Raw genomic sequence first — 24,642 nt, 5'->3', positions numbered from 1 at the left:
CGCTCCCCATAACCACTGGCCCCCCCCACCACCCCCTCCACCAGCTTCAGCCCCAGTCCCTTTCTCTCCCCCATCCCCAGCTCCTATTCCCCAATTTCCCATATCCCCCACTCCAATTCTCTCTCCCTTCTACCCCAATTCCCTTTGTCCTCTCTCATAGAATCATAGGTTTGGCAAGTTGCGAATTATAACCTACATTAAATAAACATTGAAAGATTCAACAGTTTAATTAAGCTTTACTTAATTAAACTTAATTATCTGGAAAATGAAATCTCATGTTTGTAACTCAACTTGGTTCACACTATGGAATTAATTTTCCCTTGTGAAGTACAAATTGCTTCATAAATTGTAGCAAAACTTAGCTCACTTACACAGGGACCCGTTTTATTTTCTAATTTTCAAAAACTGTTAATATTCTGATGGCACAGGCATCAATTTACTTTCATTTTAGCCATTGTTTTACAATTTGTCTCAATGAGAAAAATGGCTGCAGATTGTTTCTCAAAGACAATGTGAGTAGAATTTTCCAATCCCAAGAGCGGGAGGTATGATGTCAGGCCATTGGAGAGGGTGGCTGCGGGGGGAGGGGAACAATGTGACAGGAGCTGAAAAATCTGTTTCTTGCCCACATGAAATTAAGGCGGGAACATGCGCTCCCGCCATAATGGCAGTTCGCCATTCCCGCCAGAGGCCGGCATGAAGGCATTTTGCATCCCGTTAAGAAATGCCCAACCAGAACTGTGTCCCCCCCACCTCCCAACCCCCGTCCAACTCACCTGGAAGAAGGCCTGAGGCAGCTTGCGGAGATCCGCAGATTGAGGCCTCCAGCAGCCGTGGACCATCGCATGCAGCGGTGGAACATCAACCATGTGGATCCTTTAGCTGCAGGAGCTCCCAGGGGTTGGATCTTCATACTGCAGGAGCTTCCAGGAGGTGGATCTTCTAGCTACAGGAGCTTCCAGGAGGTGGATCTTCCAGCTCCAGGAGCTTCCAGGAGGTGGATCTTCTAACCGCAGGAGCTTCCAGGAGGTGGATCTTCCAGCTCCAAGAGCTTCCAGGAGGTGAATCTTCTAACCGCAGGAGCTTCCAGGAGGTGGATCTTCCAGCTCCAGGCGCTTCCAGGAGGTGAATCTTCACACTGCTGAAGGTTCTAGGAGCAGATCTTCTAGCCACTGGAGCTTCCAGGAGATGGATCCCCTAGCTGCAGGTGGACAGCTGTGTGAGGTAATGTTGAGTGGTGATGGTCTGTGCTGGGGGTAATGCGATGGGGAGGAGAGAATGAAGAGGTGGGTCAGGCATGGGGGCCTAGAGGTGGGCAGCAGAGGGTGGGGGTGGTAGGGGAAAGAGAGAGATGCTGCAGGTGTTGTGGAATGAGTGAACTGGTATGGCCTGAGAGGGTGTGAAGGCCCATGATGGAGTGGGCACGGGGTGTGCAGGTGTGACGGGCATGGAGGCAAGAGGGAAAACTGATTCCAAGGGAAGAGTCCGTGGTGTGTACTGATGAGTCCTGGGGGGCATATTGAGGGAATTGTTGATAGGGAGAGATGGTGAGGATTAAAGTGGCAGTGAGAGCCAGTAGAGTGAGAGGGTAAGGATTCAGCAATGACGGGTGAAGGGAGCTGAGGATTGTTGAAGGGGGTACAGAAATAAAAGCGGATTCTGGGGGTCGGCAGGATGGGGGGTGGGGCATGTCTATTGTAATGGGGGTGGGCTCCTCGGAAAGCTAGGGGACATGGATATTCACCTGATTGGGACAGAGGGTGGTGAGGGTGGGTTGAAGGGTAACTGTGGGAAGGTCAAATGTTGCATCTTGGGGAGGGGGGGCATGGTTATGGAGCTGAGGGCGGGGTTGGTAGAGTGTGGGTCACGGAAGGAGGGGTAAAGCTATTGGACAGCACATCAAACGTTACACGAACCATGGTCATTCACAACTGTCCAGAGCCTCATGGTGGAGATCTTGAGATGCTGCATAGGAGTTGGGTGGGCGGAGATGCAGAACTCAACCGGACAACTGAAGGGGAACCTCAGCATGTAGCACTTACAATAATAAGGGATTGGAATAGATGAGCATGTGAAGGGTAAAGGCTCAGCGTGTGCAGGAAGCTTCTTGCACAGGGCTCACAATGGCCATGGCAAATACCTTTGCCTCACTGCACATGCATGATTCTGGGGGACATAGACCCAGGCTGGGGTGACCCTCTGAGGATGATTGCTGGGGTGGGTGGGCGCTGGGCACACAGGCTTAAGGACTACAAATTTCAAATAAACCATATCAGATCTCATTAAAGTGCAAGTATACTCTATTTACAAAACTGCCATAACACTAACAGTCTTGGTGCACCCACGCAACCACATGTGTAATCAAAACATCTTAATCTTTTGTTCACAACCACTTCTTCCGAGTGCTCCCCCAACATCAGCAGGCTGGAGGCAGCCTGACCAGTTTGCCCTGTTGTCTTTGATGACCTTGGCGACAGTCCTCTGGAGACCCGAGATCTGGAGGGCCCCGGCTTACTTTGGCTGTCCTGCTGTGGGACAGCTGCTCCCTCTGGGGTCATTGCAGAAGAAGCTGAAGGAGTCGCAAGCAAGAAGGATTCAGAAGGGCCAAGCAACCTCAGAGAGTTCTGGTTGGAGGTCCCGGGGTGTCAAACAGCCACTCCTCCTCCCTATGGGCGCCCAAGGGCTCCTGTCTGACTCCTTGAGGGGAAGGGACACCTGGAGGGAGGTCGAGGTGCCCCATCTCCCTCCTGTGTAGCCACTGCAAAAACTCACCTTTGTCTACAGTGATGGGGTGCAGGTCAGCACGCAACTCTGGCAGAAATTGGACATTCTGCTGGACCAGGTTCTCCATGGCGCCCATCACCCTACACATGGAGACCTGCATGGGCGCACATGCCACCACTACCACTTCATCGGAGAGCAGGCGTACATGCTCCTCCACTTCATGTGCCACTTGTTGAGGGCCTCCAACATCTCTGCCTGATGTTCCCCTGTGTCTCGCAGATTCCACAGCGTCTCATACAAGGCCCATCCCAGAGGCTGGTCATCCAACTTGAACATCGCAGATGCCTCTTCCCTAGCTGTCCTCCGAGTGCCAGTGATCTTGGCTGACCTTGCTGCCTTCTGCTGCGGACACGTGTCCATATGGTGACACCAGAATGTGAGACCCAGCCTGATCTACATCTGGCACCCACAGAGGCATGTATCTCTGCACTGGTGGAGGATGCAGATGACTGCTGTGGCATATCTACAGATGCACTTTGTTCCTCTTCCCCAAAGCCCTCGGTCCTCTGTGGGCAGGAAGACCTGCTGGACAGGGCTTCTTCTTCTTCTTCCCTTGCCCTCTTCCTGCTGGCACCTGTAAGTGAGAGAGGAGAAGGCAAGTGATTGCATAAGCTGCGTCCAATGTGGGGGAACACATGACCCTTCAGTTCCTATGTGACTATATAATGCATGGATCCTCACTGGATGGAGGCTGCCCGCTCACCTCTCCATCCGTACAGGTTTGGTCCCATTCCTCCCCTGCCAGCTGAGCTGCCCACTGCTCGAACTCAGTGAGGTTCTTGAGGTCAGGCCAGATGCTCTCCCGTCTTCCCTCTCTCTCTCTCTCTTCTGTTGTGCCTCAATTTTTCCTGCGCAAAGGGAGATGATGGCGTTGGGAACAATTGGGTTTCATGTATCTTTCTCATGCTTCCAGACTGACAGATAACTTACTGGATTGTGTGTCGTGATTGATGCAGGTTGTCCACAAGGGTTCTAGGGTAGCACCCTCCAGAACAGTGATCCCATGCAGATAGAAGGATAAGGCTCAAAGAGGCATTTCATTAGCAGTACTTTCTAGTGTCCTTCAAGCCTAACCCCCTTTCCCCAATGCCCCTCGCTCCCCCCAGGCCCCCTAGACAGCATCTGAGCTCTCTTGTGTGCAAGGGTCAGGGACCCACAGTGGCCTCGCCACCTGCAGACTAGATTGACTGCAGTGGGGCGATGAGGCATCATCTTATGCATGGGCTGTATGGATGGAGCCCTTGCCACTGAGGCCCACGTCCCCTGTACCATTCGGCAAGGTGAGTGTGAGCAATTGAGTGTTTACTTACCCTGGTGCCATTCATCCATTTCTGGCATTGCGGGGCAGTCCTCTGGTGGAGGTCCTGGGCACTGACCACCCTGGGGGCGTCCTCCCATTCAGGGTTGGTCAGACGCATCGGTCTTCTCCTTCCATCCTCGTCACTGAATTTGGGGGCTGGAGTTCCCTGTGATCGGTGGGCCAGCCCCTCCTTCAGTGCTGGGTAAGAAGTTGATGTCTGGGTGCCTTTTAAATATGGTGCCCAGAAATGATTGCAGGGTGCACGCCATGCTGCACGATACACCAGGAAACCCCCGACTACATAGTTAATTAGGCCAGCATCACGTGATTCAGCACAAAATCCTACTGGGCTCCATGGTGGGAACTGTTCCTGGTTCCCACACCCTCCACAGGACTTAGGCCTCAAAAGGACAATTCCGCCCTGTGTGTTTTTGTAAAATAACGGTGGCTGGTCACTGCAAATTATACAGGTTGTTTCCATAGTATGGGAGTCCTTTCATGTGCAAATAGTATAATAAGATTGTTACAGACAAAATAATGTTTTTATTTAAAATGCAATAAGACCAAATTTAGGTTGTTTTTGTTTTAACTTGTAATTCTCTCCCCGGTGTACAGTCCCACTGAACCAGTAGTTCTTGTTCAAATGCCCATTCATTTGTCAGCCTGATTTAGGGTGGCTATGCTTTCAAAGTTCAACAATGAGAAAAAAAGTTTCATACTGACAAAACACCCGTAAATTTTAAATGTGTATAAGTTAACCAATCTTAGGTTCCTGTTTTGGCAGAAGGGATAGTGAAAGGCAATATAGATTTTGTGGTACAATTCTAAAGAATGTGCAGGAACAGAGGGATCTGGGGGTTCTTGTGCATCGATCTTTGAAGCTGACGGGACATGAGTAGTTGGCAAAGCATATAGGATGTTGGGCTTCATAGATAGAAGGATTGAGTACAAAAGCAGGGAACTTACGCTGAACATTATAAAGCTCTGGTTGCATGGACTTGATGGGCTGAATGGCCTCCTTCTGTACGGTAATGACTCCATGGCTGTAATTTTACAGCACCTTTGGGGAGGGGTTCAAAGATGCAAAAGCTACTGTGGGAAGGTGTTGAGTGTCATGCCCATCATCTTCATGCTGTCATGCCATGTTTCCTAATGGCGGGAAAACTAGCAGACGGCCTACTTGTAGCCTGGTTCAGCCACTTAAATTGTCAATTAAAGGCCTCTTCTCACCTCCGCTGGTATTTCATCAGTGGCAGGGGGTCCTCCGCCATGTTGGGGGACACCAAGAAAACCCTTATGGTCTCCCAGTATACTCCAGAAGGTAGCGGGGAAGGGGGAGTGGGGTGGGGGGGGGGTCGGGTGTTCTCCTTTTTGGGCACTCTTTGGCCACAAAGACACAAAGAGACCCCCCCGCCGGTGGCAACAGCTGCCTCCACAACACTGGCACCATTTGCTCTTAACAATTCTCACCCCTTCACCAGGGCCAGCCTGACTGGCCCCAGCATTCCCAGCCCCACTTACCTGGGGATGGCACGTGTCCTTTGCTGCATCCTCTTCCTCCAGGTACAGTCCCAGCAGTGGCCACTGCTCCTGGTGGCACTGCTGAGCTACAAGCCGCCTCTGATTGGGCCAGCGGCTGTTGGGGACAGTCCACCGTCCTTAATAGGAGAGCCAGCCTGGCGCCAACCCTTAAATCACCGCCACCGGCAGAATGTGCTCCCAAATCCTGCAGTCCTTCAAAGCCCCCCCCACTACCCCCACCTGCCCCCTACCCCACCCCAACTGTCGTTTCCAGCCCTGGCAGTGAGATCTCTGCTGCCTTAGAAAAGTTGCGGCCTATGACTCTATTTCCTCTCATTTGTTTTTTCAATCCTTCTCTCTGTTTGTTTTCTTTCCTTTTCCTTCTTTGCTTTTCCCTCATCCTGCATTCTCAGTCCCCTTTTTTGTATTCCCTTTCTCTCAATTTCTCTTGTTAACTAGGGGCGGAATCTTAAGGACGTAGACCCCAGCAAAATGGTGGGCCTAATTCTAGGTCAGCAGCTCCATCCTCTGAGTGATATGCCTTCCAGTTGCTCTTTACAGCTGCCAGTCAATTAATATGAAGCTTCTGACATTGGGTTCCTATTAGTGGGGCAGGAAGAAGAGTCAGAAGCCTGGAGGAGGGCTGACTATTTAAAGGGACAATGGCAGCACCTACAGTCGCAGCACTGTGCATTGTGAGTTGCTTATTTACAAGCGAGGATAAGAAGGATGAGAATAATAGGTGGTAGGAGGAGAACAGCTGCCCGTTGATTTGCAGACGTGTCACCTGAAGGTGATATTGGAAGCAGTCAGGGCATGGAGCTTTGGCAGAGGTCCTCTTGCTCCACAACCCAGACCACACCCACTGTGGGCATCTAATGTGTCAGGGTCTGGAAATGAGCAGGCTGCCTCCAGCTCTGATGTTACCATAGCGGGGTAGCACCATGCAGAAGTAAAACAAAGAGGAAGCTGAAATGGTCTTACTGGCACTTAGGTATTCTCTTGGGTGCATCCAGCAATAATAGTGACGAATGGGAAACTTTTATTTCAACGAGGCTTGTGTTGCTGCCCCCGTTAAATGCCACGGTGCTGTTTATTTCCCAACCTTGAACAAAAGTAGGGGACTGACATGAGACTCTTGGTGGCAATGCAAGACAACGAATGTATTGGGTTGACAGCTCCTCGTAACGATTAGATATGTTTGTGAGAAGAGGGTGGTGTCAGTGGCAGGGTAATGGCTGACATGAGTACATTGCTAGATTCACTGTCCTTATTTGAGGCAAGCCTGGATGAGGATGTTGCAGGCTTCTCTGTCATGCAGGGGGATGACAGGCTGCATCATAGGCACCTCAGAATGGTCATGCTCAGCCAGGCCCTCCTCCAGTAGTAGATAGAATCGTGCTTGCAATTTTATGGGACACAAGAGCAGAGCGGTCGCTATGGTGTTCTGATCCCGAAATGGCCAGACAATTTAAAACCTTATATTCTTGTGGAACCAGAAGAATCAGGAATGGTTCTCCTGCCTTCACCAAAATATCTGGATTGCTGGTAGTCTGGCTTTAAAATCACATTTCCAGCCACTTCCTAAGTGCCTATTTGTGGATAACGATGAGCAGGAGAAGGTTTGACTACTTTTCCTTACTCCCTCTCACAGAGGTGCTGAGGCCAATAGTCATCCAATAGTCCATATAGCTACTGCTTTGGCTGGAATCAGCTGACTCAGCTGTACAGCTCAGTATGACACTAGAGGCTGTGCATTCACCCACTCAGCTTTTGATGGAGCTCTTGAACCAATTTTATGCAAACAGACTTTAGGGAATTAATAGTCCAGCAAAGAAAAAGAGCTAAGTTAACACAAAAGTTTCCATCCTGCTGTTGATTGGCCAAACTCCTGCACAGTCACAGAATGACCTCCTTTGTACTGTGGCTTTCAAAGTGGTGGTAAGTTTCTTTGATAATATAAGAATGAATTCTCAGTTTCCTGTGACTACAGGGATAATGGAACACATACACCTCATTATGACAAGTAAATTGACTTGTTATATAAAAAAAGACATTTTACAAAGCTGTAATTGTTTTGAGCTCCAGACTTAATTTCAACTTGTTTACTTTTCCTTTGCTAAAATATTGCAAGAAACACGCAAAAGAAAAATGACTATCAAAGGAGTTCAGAATTAGTTATAACTTGAAAAATGACTTCAATTGAAATGTTTCAAAATTGTTCTCTGGCAAATACCATTACTAGGCAAATGAAGGAGTGTGATAATCACAAGAAAAGGATTTAAATATATCCCATTTGCTATCACAAAACAATCTGTTGAATATACTGTTTATGAGTATGTTTTTCATGTAAGCCATACAGATAAGATTGTTAATAATAGCAATTGTTTCTTAAAACATACATTTTTCTTACAGAGCTATTGCTGAAGATGAAAACCAGGACTGGCCACTACGCTTAAGAGCTCCCCCTCCTCTCATCTCACCACAGCGTCCTTTGAGAGAGACCTCCCCTCTGTCGAGACCCTTTCTATCTCCTCATGCACTTCAACCGGCCCAAGCACTTAACTACAGCACTAACTACTCTAGAACCAACCATGATGCACTGAAGGACCCAGAAAAACTTCAGAACAATAATCTGAAAAATTATGCTTTCAACAAGATCACTGGAGAGCACTTTAACCCAGAACTTACAAAACCTTGCACTGATAAAGATGTGAGTGTAATTAAATCTGGAATGCCAACTTTAAAAACTGACATGGTTCCACATTTGAAGGACCAGACTTCTAGTCATCAGTCCACAAAAGATTTCAACAGTGACTTCAAACATCAAATTGCAAATAGTTGTCTTGAAGAGATGCAGAAAGAATGCCTGGATCTGTCTACTGCCTCTGGAGCAACTGATCTGAGTTTGAAAAACAGAAAGAGCTCTCTAGTGTCCAATACATCAATGCTTTCAAGCAACTATGCCACTGCCAACAGCGTATACAATCAGGAGCATCTGCTCCAGCAACCTATTGTCAGCAAGTTAGATCTGGCAGAAAAGAAACTGAAGGAAGCCAGGATGAATGGTATGGCATTTCTGTGATTATAAACGTGTCCCATATTTAAGCACAACCCTCACCACCCCATTAATTCAGTTTGTACCTCAATCCTAGGTTTGATATTTTAAAGAACCATTCATATTTTGCATCTCTTCTAATTTGGATAGAATAAAGGGCTTGGTCAGGTCCTCTCTTAAATAGCATTAATCTGTGTGCCACTTTCCAGGGTGTGGCAATTTTAGTGCAATATATTTGAGGGACAGAAAGGGAGCACAAAATTTTTAAAATGAAAGCACCCTGTTGCGTTCTTCTGTTTAGCAGAAATGTACTAATCATGCAACAAGGATTTGTAGAACAATAACTTGGGTTCTTTATTTGAAGATGAGATTATACATACAATAGTAACTGGGAGGCTACATAGAACACAACTGATCTGTAGGACTGCTGTTCTTTTCTGTCTACAGAGTACATGGGATTATACATCACATCCTGTCTCGTGGTGGATAGTCATAGACAGCAGTTTTAGATACACTCCCTTAAAGGTACATCACAAAATCCCCTTTTTTCTAAATTAAATTTTATCCTTAAAGAATCAAAAACTATTTATATTATATCAAAAGAAAATGATGATGTGTTTGAATATATTATTGCACAAAAAATAAATTTACTAGTCTCAAAAGTATATTGGTGATTTACTTATACACCCAGACTTGGTTATAGTGAATATGGTTTGAGATCACTGTATGTTCTCATAATTCTGGTTGTCAGTAGGGGTGCTGTGTTTGGGTTATGTTCTGTTGTTATATTGATGTAAGTACCAGTCGCTCATATAGGATTGTGTAAACACATTGTGGGTTCATGTATTTAGATTTGGCACATGGGAATATATATATATATATATGTAGAAAGCTTGAAGACATCAGCAGCAGAGCCGTGTGTGTGTGTGACTCTGCTCAAACGCAAAACTGAAACTAAGACTGGAGTACATGACACACTTCCCTTCTGGTGATAAAATGCTGCTATCACCCAAAGGCATTTTACAACATCTCTGTTTCTTTTTAAAGATACTTTCCCCCCTTCCAAAGAAGTATAACTATTTACAGTTCATGTTTAATTACCATTGCATAATTGTTTAGAACTGAGGAATCTATGATTCCCTAGCTTAGAGGAAATCTGCTTGTATGCCCAGATCTTGTAATGATGACCTTGTCTGGAGGTGTCTTTATTTAATTGTTCACAGTGACCTGTGGGATTGTCATTCTTGGATGTTCCTGGTTGTGTTTGTGATCTGGTCCTAGTTGCAATAGGACTGTATGGTGCTTGAGGAGCTTGAGTGGATCTGATCTGTCTTCTGTTACGCCTCACCATGCACCTTTGTGTATAATGACTTCATAGGACCTTGGTTCCAAATAAATCCTTGTTACCTTAGCCAGTTGCCACGTGCCTTCTATGGGATCCTGGATGTGAACTTATTGTCCCAACTGTAAACTTGGCAATTCTGTACCTGCATTTTTATCATGCAAGTCATCTTCTCTTGGAGTTTTAAAAGTTACTTTCTAGTCTCTGAGAATGGTTAAGAGTACGTAAATTGGTACGCACTGGTCTGTCAAACATGAGCTCTTCTGGTGATGGAATAGTTTCACTTAAAGGTGTCACTTTCAGATGTAACATTGCAATGTTTAGATCTTGCTTGGTCTGTCTACATTTGAGAATTAGGGATTTCACTGTGCAAATCATTCATACAGCGAGGAGAAGAAGTAGTATGATCGATATTCCACTTCTCACACACATCCTGAAATGGCTTACCAATAAATTGTGGATTGTTATCCATAATAATCTCTCTAGGCAACCAAATAAACTGAAAATAGCACTTAAGAGTGTGTGCGACAGTTCCGTTTGATGTATTATCACAATTGTCGAATGATGGGGTACTTGGTAAAGTAGTCAACGATGACGATGAAGTCAGTGCCATGGACATGAAAGAGGTCGGATGTGATTTTGGACCATGGATGGGCAGGAATTTTATATGGAATCAGTGGTGCTCTGTGCTGACTTGACATATGCTCTTGACATGCCTCACACTTCTTGACGATGACTTCAATGTTATTGTTCATATCTTGCCAATAGAGTGTCTCTCTTGTGAGTCTTCTTGTCCAATCTATGACCATGCGTGAGTGATGAGGTTATTGAAGAATATTAGTTTGCAAAGATTCCGATATGATGACTTGCCTACCTTTGAAAATGATTTCCCGGGAGATGCCTAGCTCATCCCGCAAAAGCCAAAATGGTCTCATATGATCATTGGCATGCTGAATTGAATCAGGCCATCCTTTGACAAAGGTTTTCCAGTGTCTGTAGTGTACAATATTTTGCTTTTTCTTCTTGTACCTACCAGCATTTGCATTAGCAGAATGTACCAGATCAGTTGTTGGATTTGCATTTTCCTTCAAGTGTAATGTTGCAGCTCCTTTGAAACTGCCAATTTTGTCAAAACATTCTGGATATTTCAATGTTAAGTTATGAACTGAGGTGATAGGAGTAGTTTCTGATGCTGATCTGTCTTGTGATGTCTGACTAATTCCATGGATTATGACCAGTGTGAAGTCATGGAATGGCCTGCTAGACGACCTATGATTGCCAAGCCTTTGATCTCCACAAATTCACAGAGATAGTATGTTGGCACTTGCCCCTGTGTCAATCTTGGCCAGTAACAAATAGTCACCAACTTTCTTAGGACAGATAATTTGGATTTTGGCAAACACCTCAGATAGTGTGATGGCATCTGTGTTTTCCACAAGATTGGTGGTGTAAAATGTGTGTTCACTGCTCTTCGTCTCATCATGCACATCTTCAGCACCTCGTATATGTTTCTGACAGGATACTGGATTTTTATTGCCTGAAAGTACCCGTTGTGTATGGTCTGTTTGGATCAGTGCACAGCTCTTTGTAGCTGCATCAGCCTTTGCTCTAGCGCAGTGCCACTGACAATGGCCCTTTCTGCTATATACCTTGCAGAATTGCTGGAAAGCTGGGCATTTCCCTCTTGCATGCAGAAGACCACAATTCCCACATGTTTTGTTAGGTTTGGATGTCTAGTAAGTGCATCAACAATTGGGGTTGTGCTTAGGACCTGTGTGCTTCATCGACTTGCAAGGGTTGCTTCATACTTATGTACTTTCTTGAGTAACTCTTTGACACTATATGTGATTGGGCTTGTCTAGCAGATCTTTCTGGGATGCTTCCATGGGAGTGGATGCAGTCATCAACTCAACAATTCTGTCTGCTAGTTCTGCGTTTGAAAAATCACAGTATGTATCCTTCTCTCTGCATCTGCTGGTGGTCATGCTATTTGGTGTTAGTACTTGACCTGATCTCGGCTCTCGGCATATGCTCAGGATTTCCACTGGATTCTATAGGCCATCAATTGAGTGTTGTACGTGATCTTTTTGTCTGACATTTAGTTTGGATAATGCATTGCCTACATGCCCGTTGTGGGCAGCTCTCATCTTCCCCATTTTTCAGTTCAGGCATCTTGTACTCCTGGGAGTATCAACAAGGTGATGACTGGGAAGGGTTGTCTGCACTTGTCAGCCCAATGGTAATTCTGCAGTGGTTCTGCAGTACGATGAAGTTTGTAAGTTCGGAATAGGTATACATATTAGCTTCAAACTCTACCGCATATAACCTGGATGGTGGCAAAGGCATCCAATGGTACTATCGTGCTAATGTATTATTTGATGTTCACCTTATGGAATGTCTGCTCACTTTGTGTATTGATGTTCTGGTCATCCTCATCATCTGGTCATGTTGTGAATCTTGTTTCTTACAATGTTTGATACAGTCTCTTAGTTTGTTGGAACGCTGTACCTGCCTGGCCTCTGGCTGTGGAGTCTTATTATGTCAAACCACCTGTTCTGGTCTTTGCTTTCTGCATGCAACATGCCTTGCATATGTCTTGGAAAGCTGGGCAATTTCTGGATGCACATATATGACTGAACCGCCTGCATTGCTTACTAGGCTTGCCTACATTGGCTATCATGCCAATAATAAATGAATGACACAGAGCCTGTAGACTCTGTTATCCCAGTAGTATGGCTTCATACTTCTGTCCACTTTGAAGTAGGGCTTACAAGCTGTAGCACTTGGGTTGGTCCAAGAGGTCTTTTCGGAATGCTCCAATGGGGACAGAAACTATCACAAATTCAATTATACTGTCTCTCTCCACAGATCCTGCCAGACCTGCTGAGTTTTTCCAGCATTTTTTGTTTTTATTTCAATTATACTATTGGCCAGCCTTGCTTCTATAAAGTCGTAATCACAACCCATGTCTCTGTATTCACTTACAAATTGATCTATGGTCTCCTTTCATTGATGTCCAAAAGGCATGAACTCAAGATGGTATATTCTGAAATTGAGCTTCAATGTTAGTTGATCTTCGAGCACTGACTGTATTTTGTTCTGACACATCTTAAGTATTCAGTCTGTGGAGGCGTTTTTGTCTATGGCTTGCATGGCTTGTTTATCTGGTTCAGTAATATTCAGCTGCAGAAAACAGGTTTATGTATTATCCGAACAGAGTGAACTCAGAGAGGAGGTCTGCTGCTTTCCAATTGAGTGTTGGAAATTTTTGTCATCATTCCAGTGGCTTTTGTGGGACTAGTAGTAATATCTGTGACAGGAACAAATGTTCAGGCTTTCACAGTCCTTCAGGGCTTGATTTCTATGGCTCCCCTGATTTGCAGTTCCTTGACTGGTCAGAGCTTGTCAGTAGACTGTAATGGTAGTGCTGTCGCTGCCTTGCCGGGCTATCGAGAGGCTCCACCCATGAAGATGTGTTAATGGAGCGAGAACATGCCCCAGGCTTGAGGTAAATTTAATGATGAAAAAAGCTCATTGGAGCCTTCCACAAGCTGTTGGGAGTTGTGCTGTATGGACTCTTCTTTCCTGGCCCAGTCACGAGTATTTAATGGCACCCACCTATCCCTGCTGACCCGCTGAAGAGATGGCCTGCAGTCGCAGTGGATGCTCCTGTTGGTGGAGTTCTGCCCAGGGCTGCACTCCAGAGTCAGCCATCTAGTGGCTGTTCCTGCATAAACCTTTGCAGCAGGGAGATTCAGACCACTCACCCTCTCCCAATTTTCAGACATCTTACCTGCATCCAATGCCTACTGGTTGGAACAAGGTGCGATGTCCCAGAACTAATGTATTATGTGTAGGATTCTTACAGTGATGCAGAATCATTTACACACTTTAAGCTGTGAGTACTTGACAGTTGTTTCACTTTCACACCAGGACTTCTGCTGTGTGTGAAAGGGTTAAGCTTTGCATATTGTTCAGTCGAATCTTCAAAAACCAGTGGCTGGCACCACCAATATTGCGTTCTTCTGTTTAGCGCAAATGTACTAACCATACAACAAGGATTGGTAGAATAATAACGTGGGTTCTTTATTTGAAGATAAAACTATTTTTTGTTAATCTTTCATGGGATGTGAGTGTTACTGGAAAGGCCAGCATTTGTTGCCCATCTCTAATTGCCTTTGAACTCTGTGGATTGCTAAATCATTTCAGGGGGCAGTTAAGAGTCAACTACATTGCTGTGGATCTGGAGTCACATGTAGGCCAGACCAGATAAGGGCAGCAGGCTTTTACAACAATTTCATGGTTATCATCACTGAGACTAGCTTTCAATTCCAGATTTCATTAAATGAATTTAAATTTTATGAGCTACCATAGTGGGATTTGAGCTGATGTCTCTAGAGCATTAATCTGGGCCTCTGGATTACTAGCCCAGTGACATAACCACTACACCATCATCTCCTCTCAAATGTATATATACAATAGTAACTGGGAGACTATGTAGAATAAGTCTGATCTGTAGGATTGCTACTGTGTTCTGTCAACAGAATACACGGGATTATACATCACATCCTGTCTTGTGGTGGATAGTGATGGGCAGCGGTTTTAGATATGCTCCCTGAAAGGTACGTTGCAACATCCCCCTTTCTTTACGTTCAAACAAAAATAATGAAAAAGAAAATCTTGCTTTTATACAGCACCTTGCATGTCCTCAGGATGTCCTGAAGTGTAAAAAGAGCTAATTAATTACTTTTGAATTACAGTCACTCTTGATTGCCGCATTTACCTACGTAACAATTTGCACAGCTGGGTTCCAGAAACAGCAATGAGATAAATGGACAGTTTGGTGGTCATGGCAGTTGAGTGAGAATTCCCTTGCTGTTCTTCAGTAATGCCATGTGATTCTTTACATCCATCTGAAAAAGCAGATGGAGCCTCAGTTTAACATCTCATCTGAAAGACAGACCTCAACAATGCACTCAACATTGCACTGAAGTGTTAGCCTAGATTATTTGTGCAAATCCTGGAGTGGGCTTTGAATCCACAACCTGAGTATGACCCAGAACCTTCTGACCTGGCAGTTAAGTAAAAACTTGCCAATCCCAGTGCCACCACCTCGTCCCTGACATCAGTCCATCAGGGAAGTGGATTGGAACTACATCCTTCCCCCTTCCCACCCCTGCCCCCCTCAAGAAATCTCAAGGAGGTGAAACTGGGCAAGGTGTATTTTCCCACCTCTGCTTGTCCTCTCCTGCTCATTTTATGCTGGATCTCTGCCTCCAGACTCCAGGGATCTTAGGACCATTGTGTATAAGGATACCTGCCTGAAAGTCAAAAAGTGAAACAAAGTAAACCAAGCTGCATTGAGTGGGCCATCTGACTCATGAGTATGGCAGACGTAAATGAACTGTTTAGACTGTGTTAGAATGATGTAACAACTGTAGCGGATAAACTGAAAGGACTTCAGTGCTGCTTGTTCTTCATTTAGAACTGTTCATAATTTGATGCAGAAATATTGTGATAGAGCTTATGTGCATATAACTGAAATTTATGGGGTTTTTGATGGTGCACATACTTTTAATGAGGCACTTACTTTTCTGTATTGATTTCCAATCCCCAGGACAGCATTCTGAGCATAGCCCTTCAGATGGCACGTTCTGCAAAGGAGAGATAAGGAACAGGATACGCAGGCTAGCAGAACAACCGCCTCTCAAGCTGGATGACACTCCTAGGGTAGGTACACAGAAATCTCACTTACATAGCGATTGTCCAAATGAACATGTTCCTTCTGTAACTGTGGCCAGGACTTTACAGCCCCGCCACATCATGTCTCTCTCCCGGCGGATGCGGCGAGCCATTTAAATCTCCATTCAGTTCGATGGGACCGTAATATCCCACCAGGCGGGAGGGGCCATAAAATCCCGGCCCCTGTCTTACTGCAGTTGTTTTAAGGTGTTTCTTCAGATTCTGACATTGTGTTCTATTGGATTTTAGTATTTTCATGTCAAGCATTTAAACTGACAAACATGTAATCTCATAAAATATGTTAATAGTAACCATAAACGTTGATAACATACACATCTGTGCAATCTTTAACTGATTTATGCTTTTTAACAATCAACTATTTGCCAATATCCTGTAATTATGACTAAAAAATTGTAGAAAAAGATGACCTCACACCTAGCAATGGAAAATGAATTTTTCCTCTGATTTTATTTTGGGGGCATCGTTTGTTTATTTTGTTTCACTGGTGGATAGTTCTATCATATCTGTGTCCTGGAACAAACCCTTTACTTGTTCTTAAATTGTCTGAATTATCTTGGTCTGATATGAAGTCATCAGGAAAAGGCCATGAAGTGACATTTCTGGTTTGTGCTGATGCAGAATGGGTAATGTGCTTTTTCGTGTGTCCCTCCATGTTTTAACACCCCTCTACTGTTTCCTTTGTCAAGCATCCCCCCCTCTCTGCCTTTCCTGGAAACCTTGCCTTCTTGATAAGGTACCTGTGTCTTAACCAAGCAGTTGTAATCCAGGTCTGAATTTTGACACTGAATGCCATCAGCCACTCGGCAATGCAGCCAAGTACCTACCTGATACATGTGCATCCAGCAAAGGTCACTGTGCAGCTTCAAGATATTTCAACATGATGAGCTGTTATGTAAATAGAAATATTGTATTAATCCAGAAAAAAGAGGAACTTACGACTAGATGTAGACATTGATCAGCTTTACACTTTAATGTTGGTTAAAGAGTGCAAGTAATAAAGGTTAAAGTTCTAAAAATATTGATAGGAATTATCCTGACATTTATAGTCTCACCCATGTGATAAGGTTTGGAATTTTAATTCTGTCGGTTGTAATTGTTATTGGCACCAAATACAACCTTCTTAACCTTCTTGGGAATAACCAATGTTCACAGTTTCAAAGGCCAGGGTTTTCCAGCCCTGTTGCGGGTGGGACCCGCCTCGGGCGAGGCAGTGCCCCGGCCAGAAGCCCATTGACTTGTGGCGGGACCGGAAGATTGCAGCGGTGAGTGGGTGCGGAAAATCCTGCTGATTGGGTGGGATTTTCCCATCTGCAGACAAAGTGCGGTGGTGGGTGGGAAAAGCAACTTTTTCCCCACACCCGATTGTCCACCTGTCGCCTCATTAAATATGCATCAGCTAGAAGCACGCATTTTGCCAGCAGACGGCCTGTGATTCACCCGCCCTGCCATAACTTCATCAGGTGCCATATTTAAACCACACCCACACACAGACCTTGCAATGCCTGCAACCCAGGACTGCTCCAGGCGACAGATGGCTCCCAAAAGCAGGAATAGTGCAGCCTCCAAGTTCAGTGACGCCTCACTGGGTCAGCTGCTGGACGCTATTGAGGCTTACTGTCACCTTCTCTACCTTGGGGATGGCTGGCGGAGGTCCAGCAAGGTCACCAGCCTGGCTTGGGGGGAGATGTCTGTGGCGGTGAGCGCTGCCTCAGCTCACAGGAGAACAGTGATACAGTGCCACAAACGGATGAATGATCTTATCAGCACTGCCACGGTTAGTCAACCTTCTCATCCTGCTCAGCTCACACTCTCACAAGCCCCTCGCACATTCGCAGGATGACAATCCACAGGGATTGCGCACTCAACCAGCACAAGGAATATAACCACTCACTCTCCCACATGCACCCTGACATCTCCATCGGCACTCACATCCTGTGCAGTTCGCGTTCTCAACCCATACACAAATCCATTCAGCACCCACACAAGGCAAGCACCCTTAACACCTACCTTGGCATGCTTCCTGCTCTCACACTCCCCACCTGTCTTCATGCAGGCCAAGCTCATGCACAATAAGAGGGAGAGGACCAAAGCGGTGGCGGGATGCCAGAAATCAGGGCCTCACCCATGTGAGGAGCGTGCAGTACGCCTTGCCGGAGAGGACTGGGACCGTGCCTGCAGCGATGGTGAGTTCAGCGATGCACACCCAAGTGAGGATCCTACACCAGCTGGTCCTTCAGACAGTGAGACCGTGAGTGCAGTGTTAAGTCTTGGGGTCTGTTGCCATGCGCTAATTCTCTCTATTCTCTTTCTTAGGCCCAACAGCCAAGTGTCCCAGGGAGGCTGGGAGCCAGGGCCTCATCTCCAGCCTCAAAGACACCTCGGATGAGGATTTTGAGGACCCACTTGTGAAAGACCTGTCATAGTGCTCACCCATACCCACCACAGAGACACACACCAGGATGGGACCTAGATCTAGAACAGAATCGGTGTCATAATCTGGTGGTCACAGCACAGAGTCTGGTCCACTGCAAGGGACATCCAAGGTTACTGACACTCGGAAGACTGCTGGAGGCCAGGATTCTGCTGAGTCCCAGTCAGATGACGAGCCTGTGAACTCGGTCTTAATGCAGATGTTCAAACAACAGTTTCAGACATTGAAATCTCAGGCAGGGTCATCAGCTGCATTCCACAGATTGCAATGTATGATGGAGGAGTCAGTCCATGTTCAATCTGAGGTAATAGCACCTGCATGCCAACGCACCAAGGTCAACACTGGTAGAATGGCAGCCACCATGGAGACCTTGGTCCAGGACATAGCACCTGTGCTGCTGTAGGAGTTGCGCTCCATCGCTGTAGACATTGGTAGCATCCACCAGTGGCTACACAAGAGGGGGCCAAGGCACTTGGTTCTCACTCCAGGTGTCCCTTCTCCTTAAGGAGTCAGCCAGGGGCCCTTGGGCACCCAGAGGGAAGAGGACCAGCAGCTGGACAACTCGGGGCCATCCACCCAGGTGACTTTGGAAATATCCAGCCAATCTCAGTCGCCTCTGCCTGCGACCCCATCACCTCCAGCTCCACAGGCTGAGGAGAGTCCACCTGCCCACAGCAGGAGACCCGTTCAGGCTGGGGTCCTCCAAGTCTCAGCCCTCCAGAGGACACCCACCAAAGTCATCACAGACAACAGGGTGTAGCAGTCAGCAGGCTGTCTCCACTTCTGCTGTGGGTGTTGGGGATGCATCAAGATGTAGCAGTAGGGTTAGGAAGATCAAGGAATATTAGGGGCACAGCATTGGCACAGGTGTTCACCACATGTATATACTCTTCACCAATGTAATAGAATTGCACCCATTCCACATCTCATCTTGTGTATGCCCCCTCGGTGTGCTGAGTTGTGCTGTGCTCGATCAGATGTCACACCATGTTCCTTCCCCCCACTTATCACAGATTTCGCATCATGGGCCTCTGGTCGATGTTGTGTGCAGCCATCTCATTACAGTGTGTGTCTCTTCTCAGTTTATTACGGACATCAGTGATGCCTCACCCTCAATGTAAAACGTGCTTGTGCAAGGCATCTCGTCGACATGCATTGCAGGTTCAGGTGATGTTCATTCTTGGTTATGTAAGATGGAGGCTCATGTAGTCCCCTGACTTGTCTGCATTGTGGAAAGATGAAGATGTTGTGCAGAAGGAGAGATGTAGATGTGCATGGAGAAGGGTTATCTTTCCTTGAACTCCATGCTCTCTTGTCACTGTTTGCAATCTATAAGCCCATACTCAGAAGTCGTATGTGCTCCTGCCAGCATTGCATGTAGTCGACTCTATGGGTGTACATCTGCTAAGCTGACCAATAAGTGTGTGCACCTTCCCATCTCAATGTGCCGCTCATGGGCACAATTTTGTCCTGGTGCTCAAAGCTTCAGCTTTAACCATTTTGCACCTTGGAATTGTCTCCATAGTGTCCACAGGGCAGTCGTCAAAAAGAAGGGAGGCAGTGCTGGCCCATTCATTCTGCTTAACCTCTCTTCCCCTTTACACTCACCAAGTTCAGCGATGCTACAGCCATATGGAGATGTGTTGTGGTCAATGGAATTGTTGAGCATGGTCTCGATGCTCATATGTTAGCTTGATGGGAAGACAACGCTCAGGGCAGAAATGGGCTAGAAGCTAGGATATAATGCAGCTGATGTGTGCTCTTCATTATCAACCCTGAGGGCTCCATGGTGTGTTCACATTTTCGAGGTAGTGAGGGATAGGGCTGACCATTATGGAAAACTGATGGTGTTGAAAAGGAGGCTTTTTCATATCTGTCAGTCAAATGTGTGAAGATGGTCATTGTGGGGTGATCTATGTCCAATGAAATGTCAAGCTAACTAGAGCTCCGCATCCCTAACTGAGTGGAGGGACTCAATGTAATGGGGATTAAGGTAAAGCTGAAGACCGAGTGCTTTGAACAAGCATTAACACCTATTCATCCTCACCTGCCTTGACCCAAGTCGAGCCTAGCAGTGTCATCATCGAAGTAACACACAAGGCATTTTTCTGTTGTGGAGATGGATCTCCTTGAGGCTCTTTGTCAGACTGAAGGTACGCTGCCATGATTCTACTAAGGACTGCAGTGCATCTTCTGCCTCTTGTAGGCTGCCTTAGTGACACGGATGCTGGAGAAGTGCTTGAAGAAGCAGCACCATAGAATCATAGAGGACTACAGCACAGAAAAAGGCCCTTCAGCCCATCGGGTCTGCACCGGTCAAACAAATACCTAACTATTCTAATCCCATTTTCCAGCACTAGGCCAATATCCTTGTATGCCATGGCATCGCAAGTGCACATCCAAATACTTCTTAAGTGTTATGAGGGTATCTGCCTCTACCACCCTTTCAGGCAGTGAGTTCCAGATTCCACCACAAAAAAATTCTTCCTGACATCCCCTCTAAACCGCCTGCCCCTTACCTTAAATCTATGCCCCCTGGTTAATGATCCCTCCACCAAGGGGAAAAGTTCCTTCCTGTCTACCCTATCTATGCCCCGCATAATTTTATACACCTCAATCATGTCCCACCCCAATCTCCTCTGATCCAGGGAAAATAACCCCAGTGTATCCAATCTCTCCTCATAACGAAAACTCTCCAGCCCAGGCAACATCCCGGTAAATCTCCTCTGCACCCTCTCTAGTGCAATCATATCTCTCCTATACTGCGGATTCCAGAACTGCACGCAATACTCTAGCTGTGGCCTAACCAGCATTTTATACAGTTCCAGCACAACCTTCCTGATCTTATATTCTATGCATCAGCTAATAAAGGCAAGTATCCCATATGCATTCTTAACCACCTTATCTATCTGTCCTGCTACCTTAAGGGACCGGTGGACATGCACACCAAGGTCCCTCTGACCCTCAGTACTTCCCAGGGTCCTACCATTCATCGTGTATTCCCGTGCCTTGTTTGTCCTGCCCAAGTGCATCACCTCACACTTATCCAGATTAAATTCCATTTGCCATTGATCAGCCCATCTGACCAGCCCATCTATATCCTCCTGTAATCTAAAGCTATCCTCCTCAATATTTACCACCCCACCAATTTTTGTGTCATCCGCGAGCTTATTGAACAACCCTCCTACATTCAAGCCTAAATCATTTATATATACCACAAACAGCAAAGGCCCAACACCAATCCCTGTGGAACCCCATTGGACACAGGCATCCAGTCACAAAAACACCCCTCGACCATCACCCTCTGCTTCCTGCCACTCAGCCAATTCTGGATCCAATTTCCCAAATTGCCTTGGATTCCATGGGCTGTTACCTTCGTTATTAGTCTCCCATGCGGGACTTTATCAAAAGCCTTGCTGAAGTCCAACTAGATTACGTCAAATTCATTGCTCTCATCTACATACCTGGTCACCTCTTTGAAAAATTCAGTCAAATTGGTCAGACATGACCTCCCCTTAACAAAACCATACTGACTGTCCTTGATTAATCTTGGCATCTCCAAGTGAAGATTAATTCTGTCCCTCAGAATTGCTTCCAATAGTTTCCCCACCACTGAGGTTAGACTGACTGGCCAGTAGTTCCCTGGTTTATCCCTTCCTCCCTTCTTGAGTAACGGTACCACATTGGCTGTCCTCCAGTCCTCTGGCACCTCCCCTGTGGCCGGAGAGGTATTGAAAGTTATTGCTAGCGCCCCTGCTATCCCCTTCCTTGCCTCACTCAATCTTCTGTCATGTGATGCCAAAATGACCTCCTGCAGTTGGTACCTCAGCAAGGACACATGCCCGGGGCTTCATCATCCTTCAAAGGCTGAGGACATGGTGAACAGAATATGTAAATACTCAATCTCAGAATGGAGAGGATCTTTAAGAAGACTAGCCATGCTGATAGTGATGTGGTCCCATCATGGAGGGCACTGGTCTGATAGGATAAGCACTGCTACTCATCATCCTCCTGGAACCTGGTGGCTATGAGTGCTTGACATGCACGCCTGCCTCGTCTGGCCTGTGCTACGGCTTCTTCCCCTGCAGCCTCGGCTTCCCCGGTCTCATCGCCCTCATCCCTCTTGATGTCCTCCTCATTGATTGAGACGTGCAGCTCCTCCATCTCAGCAACTGGCAAGTCCTTTTCCCTTTACAGTGCCAAGCTGTGTAGGATGCAGCAAACCACAGTGGTCTGTGAGACCCTCTGGGGGGTGTACTGGAGTGCTCTGCCTGATCTGTCGAGACATTGGAATCGCATCTTCAAGATGCCAACAGTCTGCTCTACCAATGTTTGTGTGGCAGAATGAGTGTCGTTGTCCCTTCTCTTGGCTGGAGGTTTTGGACGTTGGACAGGCGTCATCAGCCACATCCTTTGCGGGTAGCCTTTGTCACCGAGGAGTCAACCTTAGATCCTGTGTGGTCACTCGAAGATGTCTGGGATCTGCGATCTATTCAAGATCTAGGTGTTGTTCAGCTTCCTGGCCATCTCGACAAACTTGCATGATGGGTCTCATGTGGTTGCAGACCAGCTGCACATTGAGCGAGTGGAAGCCTTTCCTGTTGATGTATTGTATTGCGTGTTGCCAGGGAGCTCTTATAGCCAAGAGTGTGGTCAATGGCACCCTGCACCTGTGGGAGTCCAGAAACTGCTGTGACTGCTTGGCTAGCTTGATCTCTAGCAAAGTGCATTTAATTGTGGGCCTTGACAAAGAGGGCGTCCGTCACCACCTGTATGCACTTGTGGATGAAAGCTTATGAGATCCTCCAGAGGTTCCCAGTGAAGCCCTGGAAAGAGCCACTTGTGTAGAAGTTAAGAGCGGCGGTGACTTTCAGACCCACTGGCAAAGGATATCCTCCCAGCCCCCGCGGCGTCAACTCTTGGAGAATGTGGCAGATGTGAGCCACCAGATCCCTGGACATGCGGAGGCATCAATGACACTGTCCCTCACTCATCTGCAGAAAAGACGTGTGTTCTGTACACCTCGGTCTTGAGAGCCTCACCCTCTGGGTCCGGAGAGGGCCTTGCTGCCCTTACTCATCAGGGTGAAGCTCCTCCTTTTGGCAAGCTTGGTGCAACCGTGGCACTCTTGTCTGTCTTTCCTCCTGCCTGCCCGCGATGAGACATGAGATGTCCTGAATTTATTCGAGGTGGTAAATTCAGTGAACTCTTAGCAGTACAATCTTTGGAATACACATAAGGGCACATGCTCTGTGAGGGGATGAGATTCTTTTAGTGGGGCCTGGGAGTTCCCACCTCTGAACCTGGCAGTTACTTAGTTCTGAGGTGGGCTTTCCAAGAGGCTTCTCCTATTTCAAAAGGTGCCCACTTGTTTTTGGAGTCATTATCACACCAAGGAATTACCACAATTGGTACAGTGGATTATTGCAGCGAGATCGATGATTGGAATGCATTGGAACTAATCTCACATCTCACACTATTACATTGAAGGCTCCAGATTGCCTCTATAGTTATTGAGATGCTACTTAAATGTCACAGCTGTGCATTCCCCTCATGTGGTTATGCAGATTCCAGATGGGTGTGCCTTTATTTGGCTCACCCCAGTGCTGTGATCCAATCCTCCCAGAAGCCAAAACAGTCCTCCCTGTTGTGTTTTTTCTTAGTTTCACGTTCTGCTGCGCCATTGCTTGAGGTTTCAAGATGGTGGTTCTCAGGTTTTACTTCCAGACCAGCTTCAACATAGAAACTAGGAACAGGAGTAGGTCTTTCGTCCCTTCGAGCCTGCTCCACCATTCATTATAATCATGGCTGATCAAACCTCCCTATGTGACCATGGAAATCCATCCCTTTGCCCTGGAGGAGCATAATGTTCACGTTTCCCTCCCTTCCCACTCTCAGTCCTCCCCCGTAATCCTTGATCCCATTGCAATTGTGGTTGATATTTCTGCGTTACCCCTGGAGTCATTTGAGGTGGATGTGCCTGTGCCCCATGTAGACCTTACCCCTCCCCATCATGAGGCCTACTACAGTCACATATAGGGACTGGCCACCATGAGACCACCGAGTGTCTACTCCTACACCACCTGTTCCCTATCTACAGGAAGCTGATGCATCCCTTGGCTGTGACTGTACCATCTGTAGTCGAGTACTATGCCGGAAACCCCCCAGACTGCTGGACTAAGGTGATGACCACGTCCTGTGCACACTATGCTGGGCACAACTGACAGTGGACTGTCATGCCCACCTCCTCCCTGAATGGGGACAAGGACTGTCTTTGGAATCTCAGCAACGTAAGCTGAAGTGCTTCTTCACTCCACAACCCTTCCACTCTGGCCCTGACTCACTTGTGTCCTTCTGTAAGAGACTCTCTCCCAATTCTGGCCCAGAGGATGCTCCCCACTCCGCATGTGTCTGAGTGCAACCTTCCCCAGTTCCCCCACTGC

The 24,642-nt window shown here is 46.7% G+C and overlaps 1 protein-coding gene across 1 annotated transcript in view; it reads left to right on the top strand.

Annotated features, from left to right (window-relative positions):
• The window catches only part of LOC121276601 (genetic suppressor element 1-like), a 323,710-nt gene that overhangs the window by 266,640 nt on the left and 32,428 nt on the right, over positions 1-24,642 (top strand). The window contains exons 10-11 of the mRNA XM_041185215.1: positions 8,021-8,673; positions 15,623-15,735. Coding sequence (XP_041041149.1) covers positions 8,021-8,673; positions 15,623-15,735 — 766 coding nt within the window. The remainder of the gene's footprint in view (positions 1-8,020; positions 8,674-15,622; positions 15,736-24,642) is intronic.

The sequence above is a fragment of the Carcharodon carcharias genome, chromosome 3 (assembly GCF_017639515.1).
Source record: "Carcharodon carcharias isolate sCarCar2 chromosome 3, sCarCar2.pri, whole genome shotgun sequence".
In the NCBI taxonomy this organism is placed as follows: domain Eukaryota; kingdom Metazoa; phylum Chordata; class Chondrichthyes; order Lamniformes; family Lamnidae; genus Carcharodon; species Carcharodon carcharias.
Note: the sequence above shows the minus strand (reverse complement) of the source record. Positions and strands in the feature narration are given on the sequence as shown.